At 29.1% G+C, this 16,309-nt stretch overlaps 2 protein-coding genes across 2 annotated transcripts; both read left to right on the forward strand.

Moving 5' to 3' along the window:
* Window positions 1-1,287: 1,287 nt before the first annotated feature.
* On the forward strand, window positions 1,288-5,818 carry LOC114184752 (replication factor A protein 1-like). Its single transcript, XM_028072063.1, has 13 exons — window positions 1,288-1,452; window positions 1,545-1,812; window positions 1,911-2,007; window positions 2,090-2,211; window positions 2,299-2,383; window positions 2,471-2,603; window positions 2,684-2,838; window positions 2,930-3,050; window positions 3,417-3,494; window positions 3,576-3,731; window positions 4,844-4,933; window positions 5,081-5,446; window positions 5,567-5,818. Exons 1-13 carry the CDS (start codon window positions 1,288-1,290, stop codon window positions 5,816-5,818), a joined length of 2,088 nt encoding a protein of 695 aa, XP_027927864.1.
* Window positions 5,819-6,584: 766 nt separating this feature from the next.
* On the forward strand, window positions 6,585-12,586 carry LOC114184753. The gene is made up of 12 exons (XM_028072064.1): window positions 6,585-6,672; window positions 6,774-6,830; window positions 7,127-7,183; window positions 7,267-7,380; window positions 7,463-7,519; window positions 7,608-7,784; window positions 7,874-7,930; window positions 8,009-8,447; window positions 8,537-9,465; window positions 9,555-10,266; window positions 10,350-10,855; window positions 10,926-12,586. The coding sequence occupies exons 1-12, from the start codon at window positions 6,585-6,587 to the stop codon at window positions 12,584-12,586; spliced, it is 4,854 nt and encodes a 1,617-aa protein (XP_027927865.1).
* The last annotated feature ends 3,723 nt before the right edge of the window (window positions 12,587-16,309 follow it).

Here is a 16,309-nt window from a genome sequence, read left to right on the forward strand (position 1 = left end):
CCATATCTACAAATCTGATATAATCTCGAATATCTTTGCCATTTAATTCATGTCAGAACCCCAAATGTCATATCATTCTTTTTCAATTAAATTTTATATTTGACAACATATGACCATGGTTTATTTCAGATACATCTCATTTTTAAATATTATAACTAAAAAATAATATGATTTTCAAAAAGTAGATTGATATGATTTTTGCACTGCTCGAGAAATTTCTTAATTCTTTCCACATCTTTGTATTCCGTACCAATCTCTGATATTTATTACTTTATTAATTCTTTATACGAATTTAGTTTTTTTGAATATTTGTTATTTATATATTATTATTTTAATTTATCCAACCGTTTTGTCTTCTCCAGCAAGTTTCTAGCACTATTGTATATTGTGTATAACACTGTTTTGTTCTCTTTTTCTAAACTTTATTTAATTATTATTCATCCAAAGTACTGTTCTCTTTTCTCTGCCAAGTCTGGATTCATACAAACCATATTCCACGAAAGGTATGTCCTTCATTTGTTTTTGATAACAAATATAGTTCGACATGAAGCGTAGTAGTTCATATGTTCTTTTGTACAGTTGTACATTTTGTTCATTTGTTAACAAATCCTGAAAAAACATCTTCGCACATGGCTTTTTTCTTAAAATTATTTGTTTATGCAGCCATACTTTTTTGCAGATCTTCATTGTTTCCATATTAGTGATTCAATTAATGGTTCACTGCTCAATACATCACGCCAAGAGGTAATGTTTTCATTTCAAAGTAAGCTTTTAATGGTTCATCTTCATCAGAAAGCTTTTTTTCCTTTATTTTCCTTTTATATGAAACCTGTCAAAAAAACCATTGCAACACATTACTGGTTTCTGACATCAATAGCTGTTTTTCGCAGTTTTCACAAGAAAATGATAGTATGATTTCTGTAAACCTAGGTCAAAATTTTTTTTTCTATTAACATGTCATGTCTATTACTCCATGTTTGCAGATTACTTAATGCTTTTGTACCTCTTGGTTTCTTTAACCATTTCAAATTTTACAATCCAATCACGTATGAACCTTTACTTTTTCAAAATTTGCCAAATCCATGTTATCTTTTTCTTACTATCCTTGACCAAACAGATATATATTACTCTATAGCTGCTTTGAACCTTTTATTATTTTTTTTTAATTTCCTTACTAAAATATTTTATAATTCATTATTATCTTTTTTATGTGAGTTTAAATATTTAACCAATGTAGTACTTACTTTTTTACTTCCATTTGTTGAATATCTTTGTTTTGAGATCAACATGTCTCTCTCTGAAGTGCAAAAGCAAACTCAAAATGTAAGCCAAGTTACTCCAGAAAAGGAGAACTGGAATATCATTGTTAGGGTGATATGTTCATGGTTCGTTCCAGATTTCACTAAACAAAGGTGTCCTTTTTCCATGAAGTTGGTTATTCAAGACAAAGAGGTTATTATTCGTCTAATTATTTACCATCATTGTTATCAACAAAATATCTGTATGTTAAACATCTTTATCTTTATTATATTGATGTATTTCAGGGTTCTAAAATACATGCTTCCATCAGACGTACTCTAATTTACAAATTCCAGACTGAAATTTCTGAAGGTGATGTTTATGCCATACAAAATTTCAGTGTTGCTCCAAATTCTGGAATTTACAGAACTACGCACCACCCTTATAAGATTAATTTCCAGTTTGGTACCAAAGTTAGTTTGCTTGATGGTAACTTGGTTCCTGATGTGAAACCACAATACATACCTTTGTCATTATTGACAACCACTGGATTCGATACTGATTATTTAGTTGGTAACTTAATATTTTTTGTTTTTCTACCATTCATATATTTTAGTTATCAACAATTATTTCGTCATTTTATGTTATGACTTCTATTATTTTTTCTTTAGATGTATTGGGATTACTGGTCGGAGTGGGTACTGAAAGAGAATTGCAAGTTGATGGAAAGACAACAAAATTAAATGTCATTGCAATAGAAGCTGATGGGTATTTTATTTCTATGATATACTACATACCTTTTTATTTTTGTTTAAATAATGATTTGACATAACATTTATTGAATGTTTAGGTTTCGAATAGAATGTACTTTGTTTGGTATTTATGTCGATGAACTGAATGTATTTCTTTCAAGTGGAGAAGTACAAAATTGTGCTATAAGTATAGAATTTGCGAAAGTCAAAACTTTTCAAGGTAAACTTCTGTGACTTCTTTTACTTTTGTTATATTACAATTTTTATTACCATGGTACTTTCACATGCACTATGTTTTTAAATTTAGATAAGGTTCAACTTCAAAATTGCAAGTTCTGCACTAGGATTAAGTACAATGTTAACTTCAAGGAGGCATCTGAACTTAAATCAAGGTAATGTTCAAATTGTTATTCATTTATTGCAATACTTTCTAATTTTTTAGTTAATCCATTTTTTTAACTTTAATTTGTATTGCCCAGGATGATTGAGAACAATGAATCTCCCTCTCAAGGATTAACGCAGCTGTCTCAGACTTCCAAAAATACTGTGGAAGAAGACTTTTTAACTGTTACACCTAGGACAACTATTCAAGGTCTTAAAGATTGTAAAGAGGTTAGAATGACTTCTAAATTATTTCATGTCATTTTGTTGTTGTCAATACCTTTTTACATTAATCTTTTATATATTCAAAGGTTGCAACTTTCATATTGTTTGGAACCATTAACCATATCTTGGATGAGGATGACTGGTGGTATACGGCTTGTGTTTGCAACAAAGCTGTTTATCCAGATTCAAAGATGTTCTTTTGCGAGAAGTGTAACAAGCATGTTATAAAAGTCTTTCCAAGGTTAACTTTAACTTTATTAAACTTCATGCCAATTTACATATATGATTATAATTTTCACTTTTGGGAATTAATACTTTTATATATTTTACAGATATAGGATTAAGGTTCGAGTTATTGACTCATCCGATTCCACCACATTTGTTCTGTTTGATAGGGATGCAACCACCCTTTTCAAAAAAACCTGTGCTGATATGTTAGAGTCTCATGATAAGGTATACTATTGAATATATCAACTTATATATATACAGTAATAAGGACAGTGCGATATATCTCTCTGAATATGATTTTAAATTACTTTGTTATCGTAGATGAATGGTTGTGGGAATTTTCCTAAGGAGTTTGAAGAATTAATTAATAAAAGTCTGCTGTTTAAAGTTGAAAGTAGGAACGATCAAACTTTCAAACTTGAACAATCTTTCAGAGTGAAGAAAATATGTCTTGATGATGATATAATTGAGAAGTTCAATGATTCTTCGTTGAAATCTGTGGTAATATATAACTTTAAATATATAGTTTACATTTTACAATTTACATATATTTAACTTCTTAATCATTTATTTTTCTTAACCTTCTTAAAGGATGTTTATGCTGGCAATGGTGAGTTTAGCAGAGAAAAACAGCGTGTAGTCAATGAGTCTACTGTTGATATTGCCGAGGTATACAAATTTAATAAATTTCATTTTTTGTTAATGACGTGTGATTTTATTAATTCTATTTGTTTTTAAACTGTACTATAGGATTTATTAGTCAGATTTACCAAAGAAACAATTGACTGTGCATCCCAATCTGCTGACTTAATCAAAGATACTGCTACGAATGAGGATGGTAACACTTCACTTAAGAGAGAATCTGCAAATAAGACCTTATCACTTGAATCCATCGAAGAAGACACTGTTCCACTGAAGCTGCTAAAAAGAAATATTAAGAAGGAAAAAATAGTCAAACAATAGATGATTTTAGTTTTAATATTTGAAGACAATTTCTTTTATGTCTGACAATTTGGGACTGTAATATGTGTACGCATGGTTATGTCTTCAATTTCCTTTAAACTATAACTTTGATGTTTAATTTGATTATAACTATGTTATGCTTTTATTATGGTTTTATTTGTTACAAATTGTATAATTTTATTTCTTCCATCCGCTGGTTTGTAAAATATTGTTGACATTTTTCAATTATTGTCAACAAACTTGACTGCCAGCTACATCAAAACGTTTTAAAAGTGATATTATGTTTTACCATCAATTATTTATCAATTATTTCTTATAATAAAAAATAACTTTTATCAAAAACTTATTTAGAAATTCAAATTTATTAGTTATATTTATTTTCATAAATGCATCATATATTTTTCTTAAACAACCTAATTTAGAAATTCTTATTTACATTGGTTTTCATAAATAATATATATTTGGCAAACTAATTAAATGTTGTCACATTTTAAGTTATGGCAACACAATTGGCTGCCATACACATATTTGAATCATTTTTCTTTGTTATGGTTACCAAGTTTATTAAATAAATTCCATTTTCATTCTCATATATCTAAAAAACAAAAATTTAATATATCATAAATTTAGAACCAATTATTATATTTTAACCTACTACGTCAATTTCGATTCCATTTGTGTTAATATAATATATAGATATATATATTAATATTTATATCTATATGTTATATATATATATATATGGATTTTGGTTGTTACATTTTTGTAAAAATAACTCTTTATTTTATTATATATTATATTATATTATGATATTATTATATTTTTAAAATAATTTATAACGTAATATTTTATATTGTTCTTTTAATGGTCTTCCCGTTTTCCAAAGTAATAATTACATTACTGTTTTGAAATGTATTTGTAATCGTCCCGTCTTTTCATGGTGGATTTTTCCTCTATAAATGTTGATCTTCATTCTACCATCACAACCACACTTGAACATAAGTTCCGTCATATTCTCCATTTTTACTACTCTATTTCTACTTCCATTCTGAAAGTCCTACCAAATGGAGAACAACTTCAACCAAGAACAAGTTGTTAATAGAATGAGTAGGTACCAGTTCTGTATTATCCACCTTGAGGATGAGGTACGTCTTTGGTATATTTTTATATACAGTTTTGGTTTTAAAAAAATTCTTCTACTCTTCTTATTTTTTTTCACGGATTTGAAATTATATTATCATTTTTTCTTCAACTAATGTATGTCGTTGTTCAAATAAATTATATCCTTGGAGGTTGTTGGGTTTGTGGATCGTGCATTCGCCATTCTTTATGATCACGATCTTCAACGTCAATGGACTTTAACAGATGAAGAAGGCAATAGACATGTCGTCACTTATAACAAGAATTTACAGAAACCAATGGTAATAGGAGGATGGAATGATTTAAGGGAATTTTATGAACTACACGATAACCACAGTATTTATTTTGGATATGTTGGTCATTCTTGCTTCCACATCACTGTTTTTCCAAGTAAATGCAAACCTTTATCTATTGGACGTTTTCTTAAAAGACTTCAAGCAGATGAACCACTTTTCAATGGACCGAAGTTGCATTTTTGCATATTTCTGAATCCAAACCAATGCCATGCTAGCCATCTGGTGAGATTCATTTCATTTATATTTATATTAATGTATTTTAATTTCTTAAAAAAATTTAATCGATATCTTAAACGGATAAATAATTTTTATTGATTTCTTTAATTACATTCTATGTGTTAGGATTTGCCTTCTGATTTTGGCAATTATCTTCGTCAAGGAAGATTTAAATACATTCTTCTTCATGGACCTCGCGAAATAGTCAAGTGCAAACTACTCTTGAGAAATCATCCAAAGAAGTCTAACAAAATAGGAAGTGGGTGGAAGGAATTTTGTACTGCTCATGGATTTGATCAACCTATTGACTTGGTGTTTGAAGTTGATCAGATGAAAAGCAATCAGAATGTCAAAGTGCTTACATATTGTAATCTTTAATTTACAGTTTCTTTTATGGTGTTATTTGAAACTTTTAATTATAATTAGTTTTGTTTTCATGTCTGCTACTTAGGTAGTTTTCAAGCTACAAGTTCATATATATTCAGCAATGCATATGTATTGTTCTATTTTGTTATTAATGAAATGAGTTATAACATATTTTGTTCTATTCAGCAATGCATATATAGAATTTAATTTAACATATTGAAATGAGTTATAATTAAACATAATTAAATATTACATGTATGGATATATCTTGGTTTACTATGTCATAACTAAACATACATGTATGGATACATGTTATAATTTTGCAGACATGATGAAAAAAGAATGGCACATACTTGGTATGAAACTGTACTTTTTGTTCTACTATATATAGTACTGCATAAAAAATACGTGTTGTAGTACCTACATAAAAAGCAGATTTTTTGTTCCCTGTAAGAACAAATCAAATATCAAAGAATTACTATATATATGAATGTTTCTGATCTATTACCAGTCACCACTGCATGCTCTTACTATTTATAATCTTAGTCTACTGCTAAATACTTTTGGTAGTCTTACAATTGCTTCCTATTACAATTACAAATATTTTTGTTTCCAGAATTGTGATTAGAGGTACAATCTGCAAAAAAAAGTTTATAAAAATCATTCACCAATATAGTAATAAAACAGAGAACACTTTTTCATCCATTGAGTCAACTTATCTTTCTTTTTGTTTATTCCATTGACACCTTTGAAAGTATTCCATATGTTTTCTGCTGAAATGGAGGAAAACGATTGTAAAAATGCAAGGCTGAGGAGGAAGTTGGTGCTACAACAAAGGTTTAATGCAAGAAGTAATCAACATGCAGGTAATCTTCTAACATATACCTTGAATCATTTCACTGCACAATCTCTTCATCAAACATTTATTTACAAATTCTGTATTTCTATGTTTATATCTTCTTTGCAGATTACAAAGAACAGAATGCAAGGAAAAAAACAAAAATCGCCAACCATTGTTCTCAAAGTATAAAAATATCAGTTCATTTTTTCTCTATTTGAATAAATATATTTTGATTTCAACTTCACAACATAGATTGATAATCAAATATCTTTGCTGTTTTGATAATAGATAGAAGAAGTGAATCTGATAAATTACATAACAGTATCCAAAGGAAGCCATTACAAGAGTTGCATCTTAGTAAGTTTTCTTCTTCTTACCTCTTTCTTTAAACAGTGTTGTTACAGTGTTGTTACATGAATGCCATATGTATGGTTTTGTATTGTTGGACATAAAATGCTGCTACAATAAACATTTTTCAGATTTGGAAAACAACAACAATTTTCACAGTATTAAATCAAGATTTCAGTCAACAATTGGTAAGTTATATTTGTTTGTTTTTTAAGATTACTATTGCAATATCACTTTAACAAATTATAAACAATTGTTTATTTTAATGCAGTTTCTGGAAACAATATATCAAATTCTTCAACTACTTTAGTTGAAGATCCAATTCAAATAAACTTAATGACTTCACAATCCGACGCTACTACTATAACATACAATACTCCTTGTGGTAAATTTCTACATTTAGCTGTATTTCTACATTGATCTTTAATGATTTCTAATCATTCTATTCATTTTTTTAATGATTTCAGTTCTCAGCAATAGCATTCACAGAAGTTATGTACAAAATAATTACAATTGCAGTGCAAGTAAGTAGGTTTGACTCATATATACAAAAGTTCATACTGATAATGACTTTGAATATAACATAATTGTTTTAATAATTCTTTTCCATAGGTGCCACATCTGGAGTTCAAAATCATTCATATTCTGTCTCTAACAATAAAGTTGTCAAATATCCTTTTCAAGTCATACAATCACTTCAAAACAGATTCAATCTTCATGATGAAACAACAACAGAACAACATTGTTCAGACACAAGAAATGATGATTCAACAAGAACAACATATGAAGGTAATTCAGATCTTGAATTGCTAACTTATTGATTCCAATAAATTTCTTTTTTAAATTAGTAATTACTTTTCATTTTGCTAATATTGTAGGAGATAGTACAAGTACTACAATTACAAACGAATTGTATTGCAAAGGAGAGTTACAAGGTAAAGTCACACAAAATTGTACATAATTTCATACATAAAATATTACTTGAGGTGCTAATGCTTTATGTTTTTGTTCAGAACTACTCAATATTGGAGATCCTTGCTTGGAATGCCAATACTGTCAAGCTCAACTGTGGTATGAAGAAAGAGCAGAAAAAAGTAACACATCAAAGGAAGTTCAATTTTCATTATGTTGTCAAAAGGGAAAAGTACAAATTCCACTACTAAAAAAACCACCTGATCTTCTTGAAGGTTTGTTAAATGGTGTAGATCGTAGAAGCAAATCATTTTTACAGAATATAAGACTCTACAATAGCATGTTTTCATTTACTTCAATTGGTGGTAAGATAGATACTTCAATGAACAATGGTTCTGCTCCACCACAATTTATTCTTAATGGTCAGAACTATCATCGTATTGGAAGTTTATTGCCAGAACGTGGATCAAAGCCAAAGTTTGCACAACTTTACATATATGACACCGAAAATGAATTGAGTAACAGACTAAAGCATTTCAGGTTAGTTGAAATGAGTAACATATATGCTCAAGTTATTTGCTGAAATACATCTGTTTATTAAGTTATTTCTTTTCTTTATTATGTTTTAGGTCTAACGGCAAGGAATCTGATCTAGATCAATCATTGGTTGCTGATTTGATTCAAATGATTGACACTCACAATGTTCTTGCGAAATCTTTTAGAAGAGTAAGAGAATTGTCACTGCAACATATGGAATCAAATTTCACACTAAGACTATTTAGAGGCAGAAACAAAGACCCTAGAGTATACAACACACCTTCATGTGATGAAATAGTTGCTCTAATAGTTGGTGATTTTGGCAATCTGGATGTAGGCAGAGATATCATTGTCAAGAAATTTTCTGGTGAATTAACAAGACTGCATGAAACTCACACAACTTTCATTCCACTTCAGTATCCTCTAATGTTTCCATATGGAGAAGATGGTTATCAAGAAGATATTCCAATCAGAGAGTCTCATTCAAGAAGTCAATCCAGGGTCAGAATTAGAATTTCGTTGCGCGAATTTATTGCATTTAGAATACAACAAAGATCTATAGAACCTGGAAATATTGTGAATGCATGTAGATTATTCCAACAGTTTTTGGTTGATTGTTATACAATGGTAGAAGCACAACGACTGTCGTTCATTAGAGCTAATCAAAAGTTAATTCGTTGTGATATTCTTAATGGATTACAAGAGGCTGTTAATAGAGGAGAGACAGATCCTTCTTTAATTGGAAGACGTATTGTACTGCCTGCTTCATTCACTGGTGGTACAAGATACATGTTCAACAATTGTCAAGATGCTATGGCTATTTGTAAAAAATTTGGCTATCCTGATTTGTTCATTACTATAACATGCAATGTCAATTGGAGCGAAATAAGAGACTTTGTTTTAGCAAAAGGGTTGTCACCATCAGATAGACCTGATATTGTATGTAGAGTATTCAAAATGAAGCTGGATGAAATGATGACAGATTTCAGAAAAAAGGACTTCTTTGGAAAAACCACTGCAGGTATGTTCTATAAGCATTAGTATAGACTTTTTGAATATTTTTTAAATTTCATTTTTTAAACTATTTAATTTGTTCTGTTATATATGCAGGAATGTACACAGTAGAATTTCAAAAGAGAGGTTTACCTCATGCACATATACTTTTATGGTTGGATGGAGAAAGCAAATTGAAAAATTCAACTGATATTGATAAAGTAATATCAGCTGAATTGCCCAATGCGGATTTGTATCCAAAATTGGAAAAAGTTGTAGCAAGTTACATGATTCATGGACCATGCGGACCTGCGAGATATACTTCACCATGCATGAAAGAAGGAAGATGTTCCAAATTTTATCCTAAAAAATTCACATCTTCAACTTCTATTGATGAAGATGGATATCCATGCTATAGAAGACTTGATAATGGTAGATTTGTTGAGAAGAATGGAATTAAGCTGGACAACAGAAGTGTTGTTCCTTACAATCCACCACTTCTAATGAGGTATCAAGCTCACGTGAATACAGAGTATTGCAACAAGACCAATTCAATAAAATATTTGTTCAAATATGTCAACAAGGGTCCTGACAGAGCTACTCTTAAAATAAGCAACAACTCTGCACAATGTGACAAAGAAACCATTATTGATGAGATCAAGAGGTATTATGATTGTAGGTATCTATCACCATGTGAAGCAGCTTGGCGAATATTTGCTTTTGACATCCATCACAGATGGCCTCCTGTTCAGAGATTGACATTCCATCTTCCTGGACAACAATCAACTTTGTTTAAAGATAATGATGATATTAATGTGATCTGCAACAGGTACGAAAATGCTAACACAATGTTTCTAGCTTGGTTTGAGACTAACAAAGTTTATATCATGATATTAATGTGATTTGCAACAGGTACGAAAATGCTAACACAATGTTTCTAGCTTGGTTTGAGGCTAACAAAGTTTATACAGAAGGAAAAGAATTGACTTATTCTGAATTTCCAAGCAAATTTGTGTGGTTTGCTAAAGAAAAAGAATGGAAACCAAGGAAGAAAGGCTACAACATTGGTAGACTTACTTATATTCCTCCGGGCTCTGGAGAACTTTATTATTTGAGGATATTACTGACAATTCAAAAAGGTTGTATTGATTATGAAAGCATAAAGACCATTGATGGGAAATTTTATGAAACATACCAAGATGCTTGCTATGCTTTGGGATTGTTGGCAGACGATAAAGAATATATTGATGCAATCAAAGAAGCAAGTGAATTTGCTTCGGGGTATGAACTTAGAAGATTATTTGTTACTTTGTTGTCCATGAATACAATTTCTAAACCAGATATAGTTTGGAATTCTACATGGAGTATCTTGTGTGATGGAATTTTGTACCAAAAGAGAAAGGAAATGAGATTACCAGGTATTTTATATTGTTATTTTTGTAATTCAATAAAAATATATCTTTTAATTGCATTATTTTGTTCATGCAGGTCTTCAAATTGAGACTGCTGAATTACAAAAAATATGTCTCATGGAATTACAAGAAATGCTAATGTCAAATGGTAGATGTTTGAAAGATTATCCTTCATTACCTCAACTTGATATTTCAGATGTACATACATTCAATAACAGATTTATTGTTGATGAGCTGCAATACAATAAAGAAGACATGGCAAAAGAACATGATATTTTGCTTAAAGCACTGAATGATGAACAAATGCATGTATATCAGGATATCATGACAGCAGTTGTTTCAAACAAGGGAGGATTCTTCTTTTTATATGGCTATGGTGGTACAGGTAAAACGTTTATGTGGAAGACATTGTCAGCTGCTCTAAGAAGTAAGGGCATGATTGTTTTGAACGTAGCATCAAGTGGAATTGCTTCTTTACTACTTCCTGGTGGAAAAACAACACACTCTACCTTCTGCATCCCACTGTTAATTAATGATGAATCAACTTGCAACATAGCGCAAGGTACTCTCCGTGCTAAACTTCTGATGGCAACCAATTTAATTATCTGGGATGAAGCACCAATGATGAATAGAATGTGCTTTGAGGCATTTGATAGAACACTAAGAGATATTATGCGAAATGTTGATGATGCCAATAATGACAAACCATTTGGTGGCAAAGCAGTTGTCTTGGGAGGTGACTTCAGACAAATTCTACCCGTTATAAAGAAAGGATCTAGGTTTGATATCATCAAATCAGCCATCAACTATTCAGAGTTATGGAATTGTTGTAAAGTGCTCAAACTGTCCAAGAACATGAGATTAAGTACTACAACAAATAATCAAACAGCCAATGATATCAAAGAATTTGCTGATTGGATATTGAAAATTGGAGATGGCCAAATGGATGTGAATGAGAATGGTGAGTGCATGGTAGAAATTCCAGAAGAGCTGCTTATTATAAATACAGATGTACCTTTATTGTCATTGGTTGAATTTGTCTATCCTCAATTTGTGGTTAACATGATGAATCCAAATTATTTTGATGATGGAGCAATCTTGTGCCCAACTAATGATTCTGTAGAGCAAGTCAATGATTTCATGTTATCTTTATTAGGTGGTGAAGAGGTGACTTATTTAAGTTCAGATACACCTTGCCAATCTGATGAACAAGATGAAGTTCAATCTGAATGGTTTACATCTGAATTTTTAAATGATATCAAATGTTCAGGGATACCAAATCATAAACTCAAGCTCAAAACAGGTGTGCCAATTATGCTCTTGAGAAATATTGATCAAGCAAAAGGTCTTTGCAATGGCACAAGATTGCAAGTCAAGCATTTGGGTAAAAATGTAATCTCTGCAACTGTAATTACTGGAAAAAACATTGGTGACAAAATTTTTATTCCAAGAATGGATTTAGTGCCATCTGATTCAGGATTGCCTTTCAAATTCCAAAGAAGACAGTTTCCAATTTCATTATGCTTTGCAATGACAATTAACAAAAGTCAAGGACAAACACTTTCTAGAGTGGGACTTTATCTTCCACAACCTGTATTCACACATGGCCAACTATATGTTGCTATTTCTAGAGTGAAAACCAAGAGAGGATTGAAAATACTTATATTGGATGAAAATGGAAATATCACAAACACAACTAAAAATGTTGTCTACAAAGAAATTTTTGAAACTCTTTGACAATGAACACATTATAGGTATGTCATTTCTAATTTTCTTTTAATTTGAAAGTTTGTATAAATATAGATGCATGATCTATTGTTGTAATTAAAATATTTTTTATAATTTTGTTGTTCAATGCAGGATGTATTGCGTAAAGTCCAAGGCTTACAATGAACATCATGCTGATTTAAGAAGTAATCAAATTTGTGTACCAAAGGAAGTTATCAAGTTGATTAACCAAAAACAGATTATAGGTATGTAATTTGGTCTTCTTTTATTGTTATTTTTTTAAAGAAATTATATTATAACCTTAGAAGTTAATAAATATTACAAAATTAATTCCTATTATCAAAAATATTACATTTAAAAAAACCTGTGCGTTGCACGGGTAGAAAGACTAGTATTTTACATATTTAAATCAATGCTCAATTGAAATAGATACTGGTAATTAAATTCCTTTTCCTCCTTTCTACAAAACGTCCAAAAGAAAAGAAGAAAAGAAATTAAATCCTTATTTACCGGGATAAAAAGCATAATAGGCTCAACATGATCTTCATATTACTAACTCTTCATAGATATAATTTGATACCACAACAATTAATAATCAACTTATTTTATGATTTTAGAGAATTCGGAGAAATTGAATTGTAGAAAGATACAATTTCTAATGAAATAAGAAATAAGCACTTATAATACATTTGTAAATTTTCTATTCTTTATCCATTTAAAATCTATTCTTTATCCATTTAAAATCTATTCCTATTAAAATATTATGTCTTACAATTTGGAACACTAAAATATGTTTTTTTCCTATTGAAAATTAAATTCACATGTATTCATGATCTTAAGAATTAAGTGATATACTAGTCGTGCATAAATTTTGTATGATTAATTTTGTTGGTTTGGTAAGTTATCAACATGATGAAATTAATTTGATGAGTAGGAAAAAGTCAACCATACAACACATTTTTTTTCCAAAGTTTAAAGAGTAAGCATAAATGCTATTATAATAGGAAGACACAAAAGTTAAGAGTGTTATTTAAAAAGTTTTCATGTTTAAAAATTATATTTGTAATAGAAATTTTTCAAAAATTTTCTAACTTTCGTTCAAACAAGTAATATTTGGGTTGAAGAAGGTGAAAGAATTGAAGAAAGACAAAGAAGAAAAATAAGCATAGAATATGGCTTGTTGGTGGTGCCAACTACAACGCTCGAAAACGACACTTAAATTATTAACATAAAAACAGCAATAAACATATTACTTTCAAGTGATTAAGTTTTTTATGTACGTTTTTACATTAACAATGTTATAAATTCTATAACATTTTCATCTACAATTTGGTGTCGTAATTTATACTTAGGTCACATCATCGTGTTAAAATAAATAATTATTTAATCAACTATGTACATTGTTCCAATAACTCATAAAAGCGTTTAATGAACGTTCGAATAGAATTAAAAGAACAAAATATATGTAAGCATTGATAGTGCGATTTATTTATATAGTTATTTAATTATGAGTTATATATTTCACGAGGTGTGATTAAGTACATTGAAAAGACATGGACAGATTTTAATTGATTCAAATTGTAAAAATTATTATTTTAAAAACTAACTTATCCGGATGAAACTCAACTTAAAATGAAAAATCTTTTATAACGTCTTTTTTAGAAGTTATTCTTTTTTACGCAAGAAGACAATCGTCGTTCTAAAAGCACTTTTTCTTGTAAAAATAGTTTCTTGAAAAAAAAGGCAAACAAACGTTTCGTTAAGAAGATCTTTTTGTGATGAAAAATGATTTAAGATTGCTATCAAAATCAAAATTGGTGAACAAGAAGTGGATTGGAGGGTTTTAGAAGAAGCGAGACCAATCGAAAAGTGCTTTAAAACGTCAAAAACTACGTTTTTCAAAGCCGGCAACGTAAATAACTTGTTTGGTTTGACAATCTAATTTTGTGGAAAGCTTTACGTTTAGAGTTTGGCATCAATGAAGATGTAATCTAAGTTCACTTCACACCGTTGTTTTTTCTTAGAAAAACTTCTTAAAAGCAAGTAAAAGGACATCACATTTTACCATACATGAAAGATAAAATTTTCAATCAAAGTTCTCTTACACTAACGTGCTTGGACGCATTTTTTAAATATGTATAATATTATGTTAGTAAATAGTGATAATGTAATGTTATTAAATTAATATATAAAATAAATTATTTATTAGAAATAAAGTAAAATATATTAGAAAAGATGAGAGAATAACTGTTAATAAATATAAAAAAAGAAAAGAAACAGAGATAGACCATTTTAGAAAAAAAGCTTATAAAAGTAATGGTTAATTTTTAAAAATTTAATAAATAATTATATTTTAAAGGATAAAATTGGTATTTTAAAATGTGGACACAAAATAGAGAATCATCTATATATTCTTATAGATAACTATTTTTAAAATATTATTTTTGATGTATGTAATAGTTAATTTTAGGTGTTAGAACTCATTTTCTTTTACTTTTCTCTTATTCAGATTAATAAGAAAACTAACTCAAAAATACTTTTAAGTTAGTAAACAATTAAAATACTCTTTTAGTTTGTTTGTTTTTTTTTCTAATTCTCATATAAATGTTTATAATGAAGTTCATTGAATCTTATTTTTGTCAAGTATGAATTTATGGCACAATCTAAGGAGAAAGAAGGTCTTGTTTTCTATTACCCCATGCAAAGATACACTTGGTGTAACAAGTTTCTTGAGTATGAATATGAAATGAAAAAATAATGAGCAGGTAAAAAAGCTCTACGTTTTCTTTTAAACAAGAGTAGGAAATAAGACCAAACTTCTTCAGAAGGAGACAAATCCATAAGCAACAAAAAATCATGAAGCTTGTTCAACATTTATCGTGGCTGAAGAACTAATTAACCATTACAACGTTGGTGATAATGGTATTAGTTATCGTCGTCGTCATGTTATTCCACCGTTTTTTCCTGAATTAAATTATAGTGAAAATCATACGCAACATATTACTAATGTTTTCTTAATTGTGCATGTACCTAAAAGTCTCATATATACCTTGTTTAAAACAAAATGTTAAATTAAGGACCACACTTTTTATTAAAGTCATGATGTTAGTGAGACTGGACAGTAGGTAAGCTATTTACCAAGTTTAATTTGGATGAGATTACAAGTTAAATTAAAAAAGTATTATTCAAACGTAAAGTCCACGTCATATATATTAAGACATTAATTAAGATAACATTCTTCACTTTAAGATTATGGGACATTTCTAGTCAACTATACATTAAAGATTATAAAGTTTTAATGTATAGATCTCATCGTCATATATAAACTTGTAGGGTTGAATTAAATTTAAATATAATTTTTAAAATAGTATTATAATTATTTAAAAAATATCTATGTTCGACAAAATAAGTGAATTGAAAATCTACATCAACTAAATTGATAAGACATATTTACAATAGATAAAATGTTAATTTAATTTTATTGAGTTAAATTTAAAATTTAATTCTTAAACTAAAATATATATATATATATATATATATATATATATTGATTTTTATTTCTAAAGATGGAAGCAAATTCATTATCCATCACTGTCAGTGCTATCTTTTGTATATTCACACATACCCCTTGAAATCCCGAACCGTTGAGCTTGAGGATTCAGGACCGATCCAGAAGTCAAGAACAGTGTTGCAGAAAATGCGCATTAATACAATTCAATAGTGTTAATGTAT

Source organism: Vigna unguiculata, chromosome 5 (assembly GCF_004118075.2).
Source record: "Vigna unguiculata cultivar IT97K-499-35 chromosome 5, ASM411807v1, whole genome shotgun sequence".
In the NCBI taxonomy this organism is placed as follows: Eukaryota; Viridiplantae; Streptophyta; class Magnoliopsida; order Fabales; family Fabaceae; genus Vigna; species Vigna unguiculata.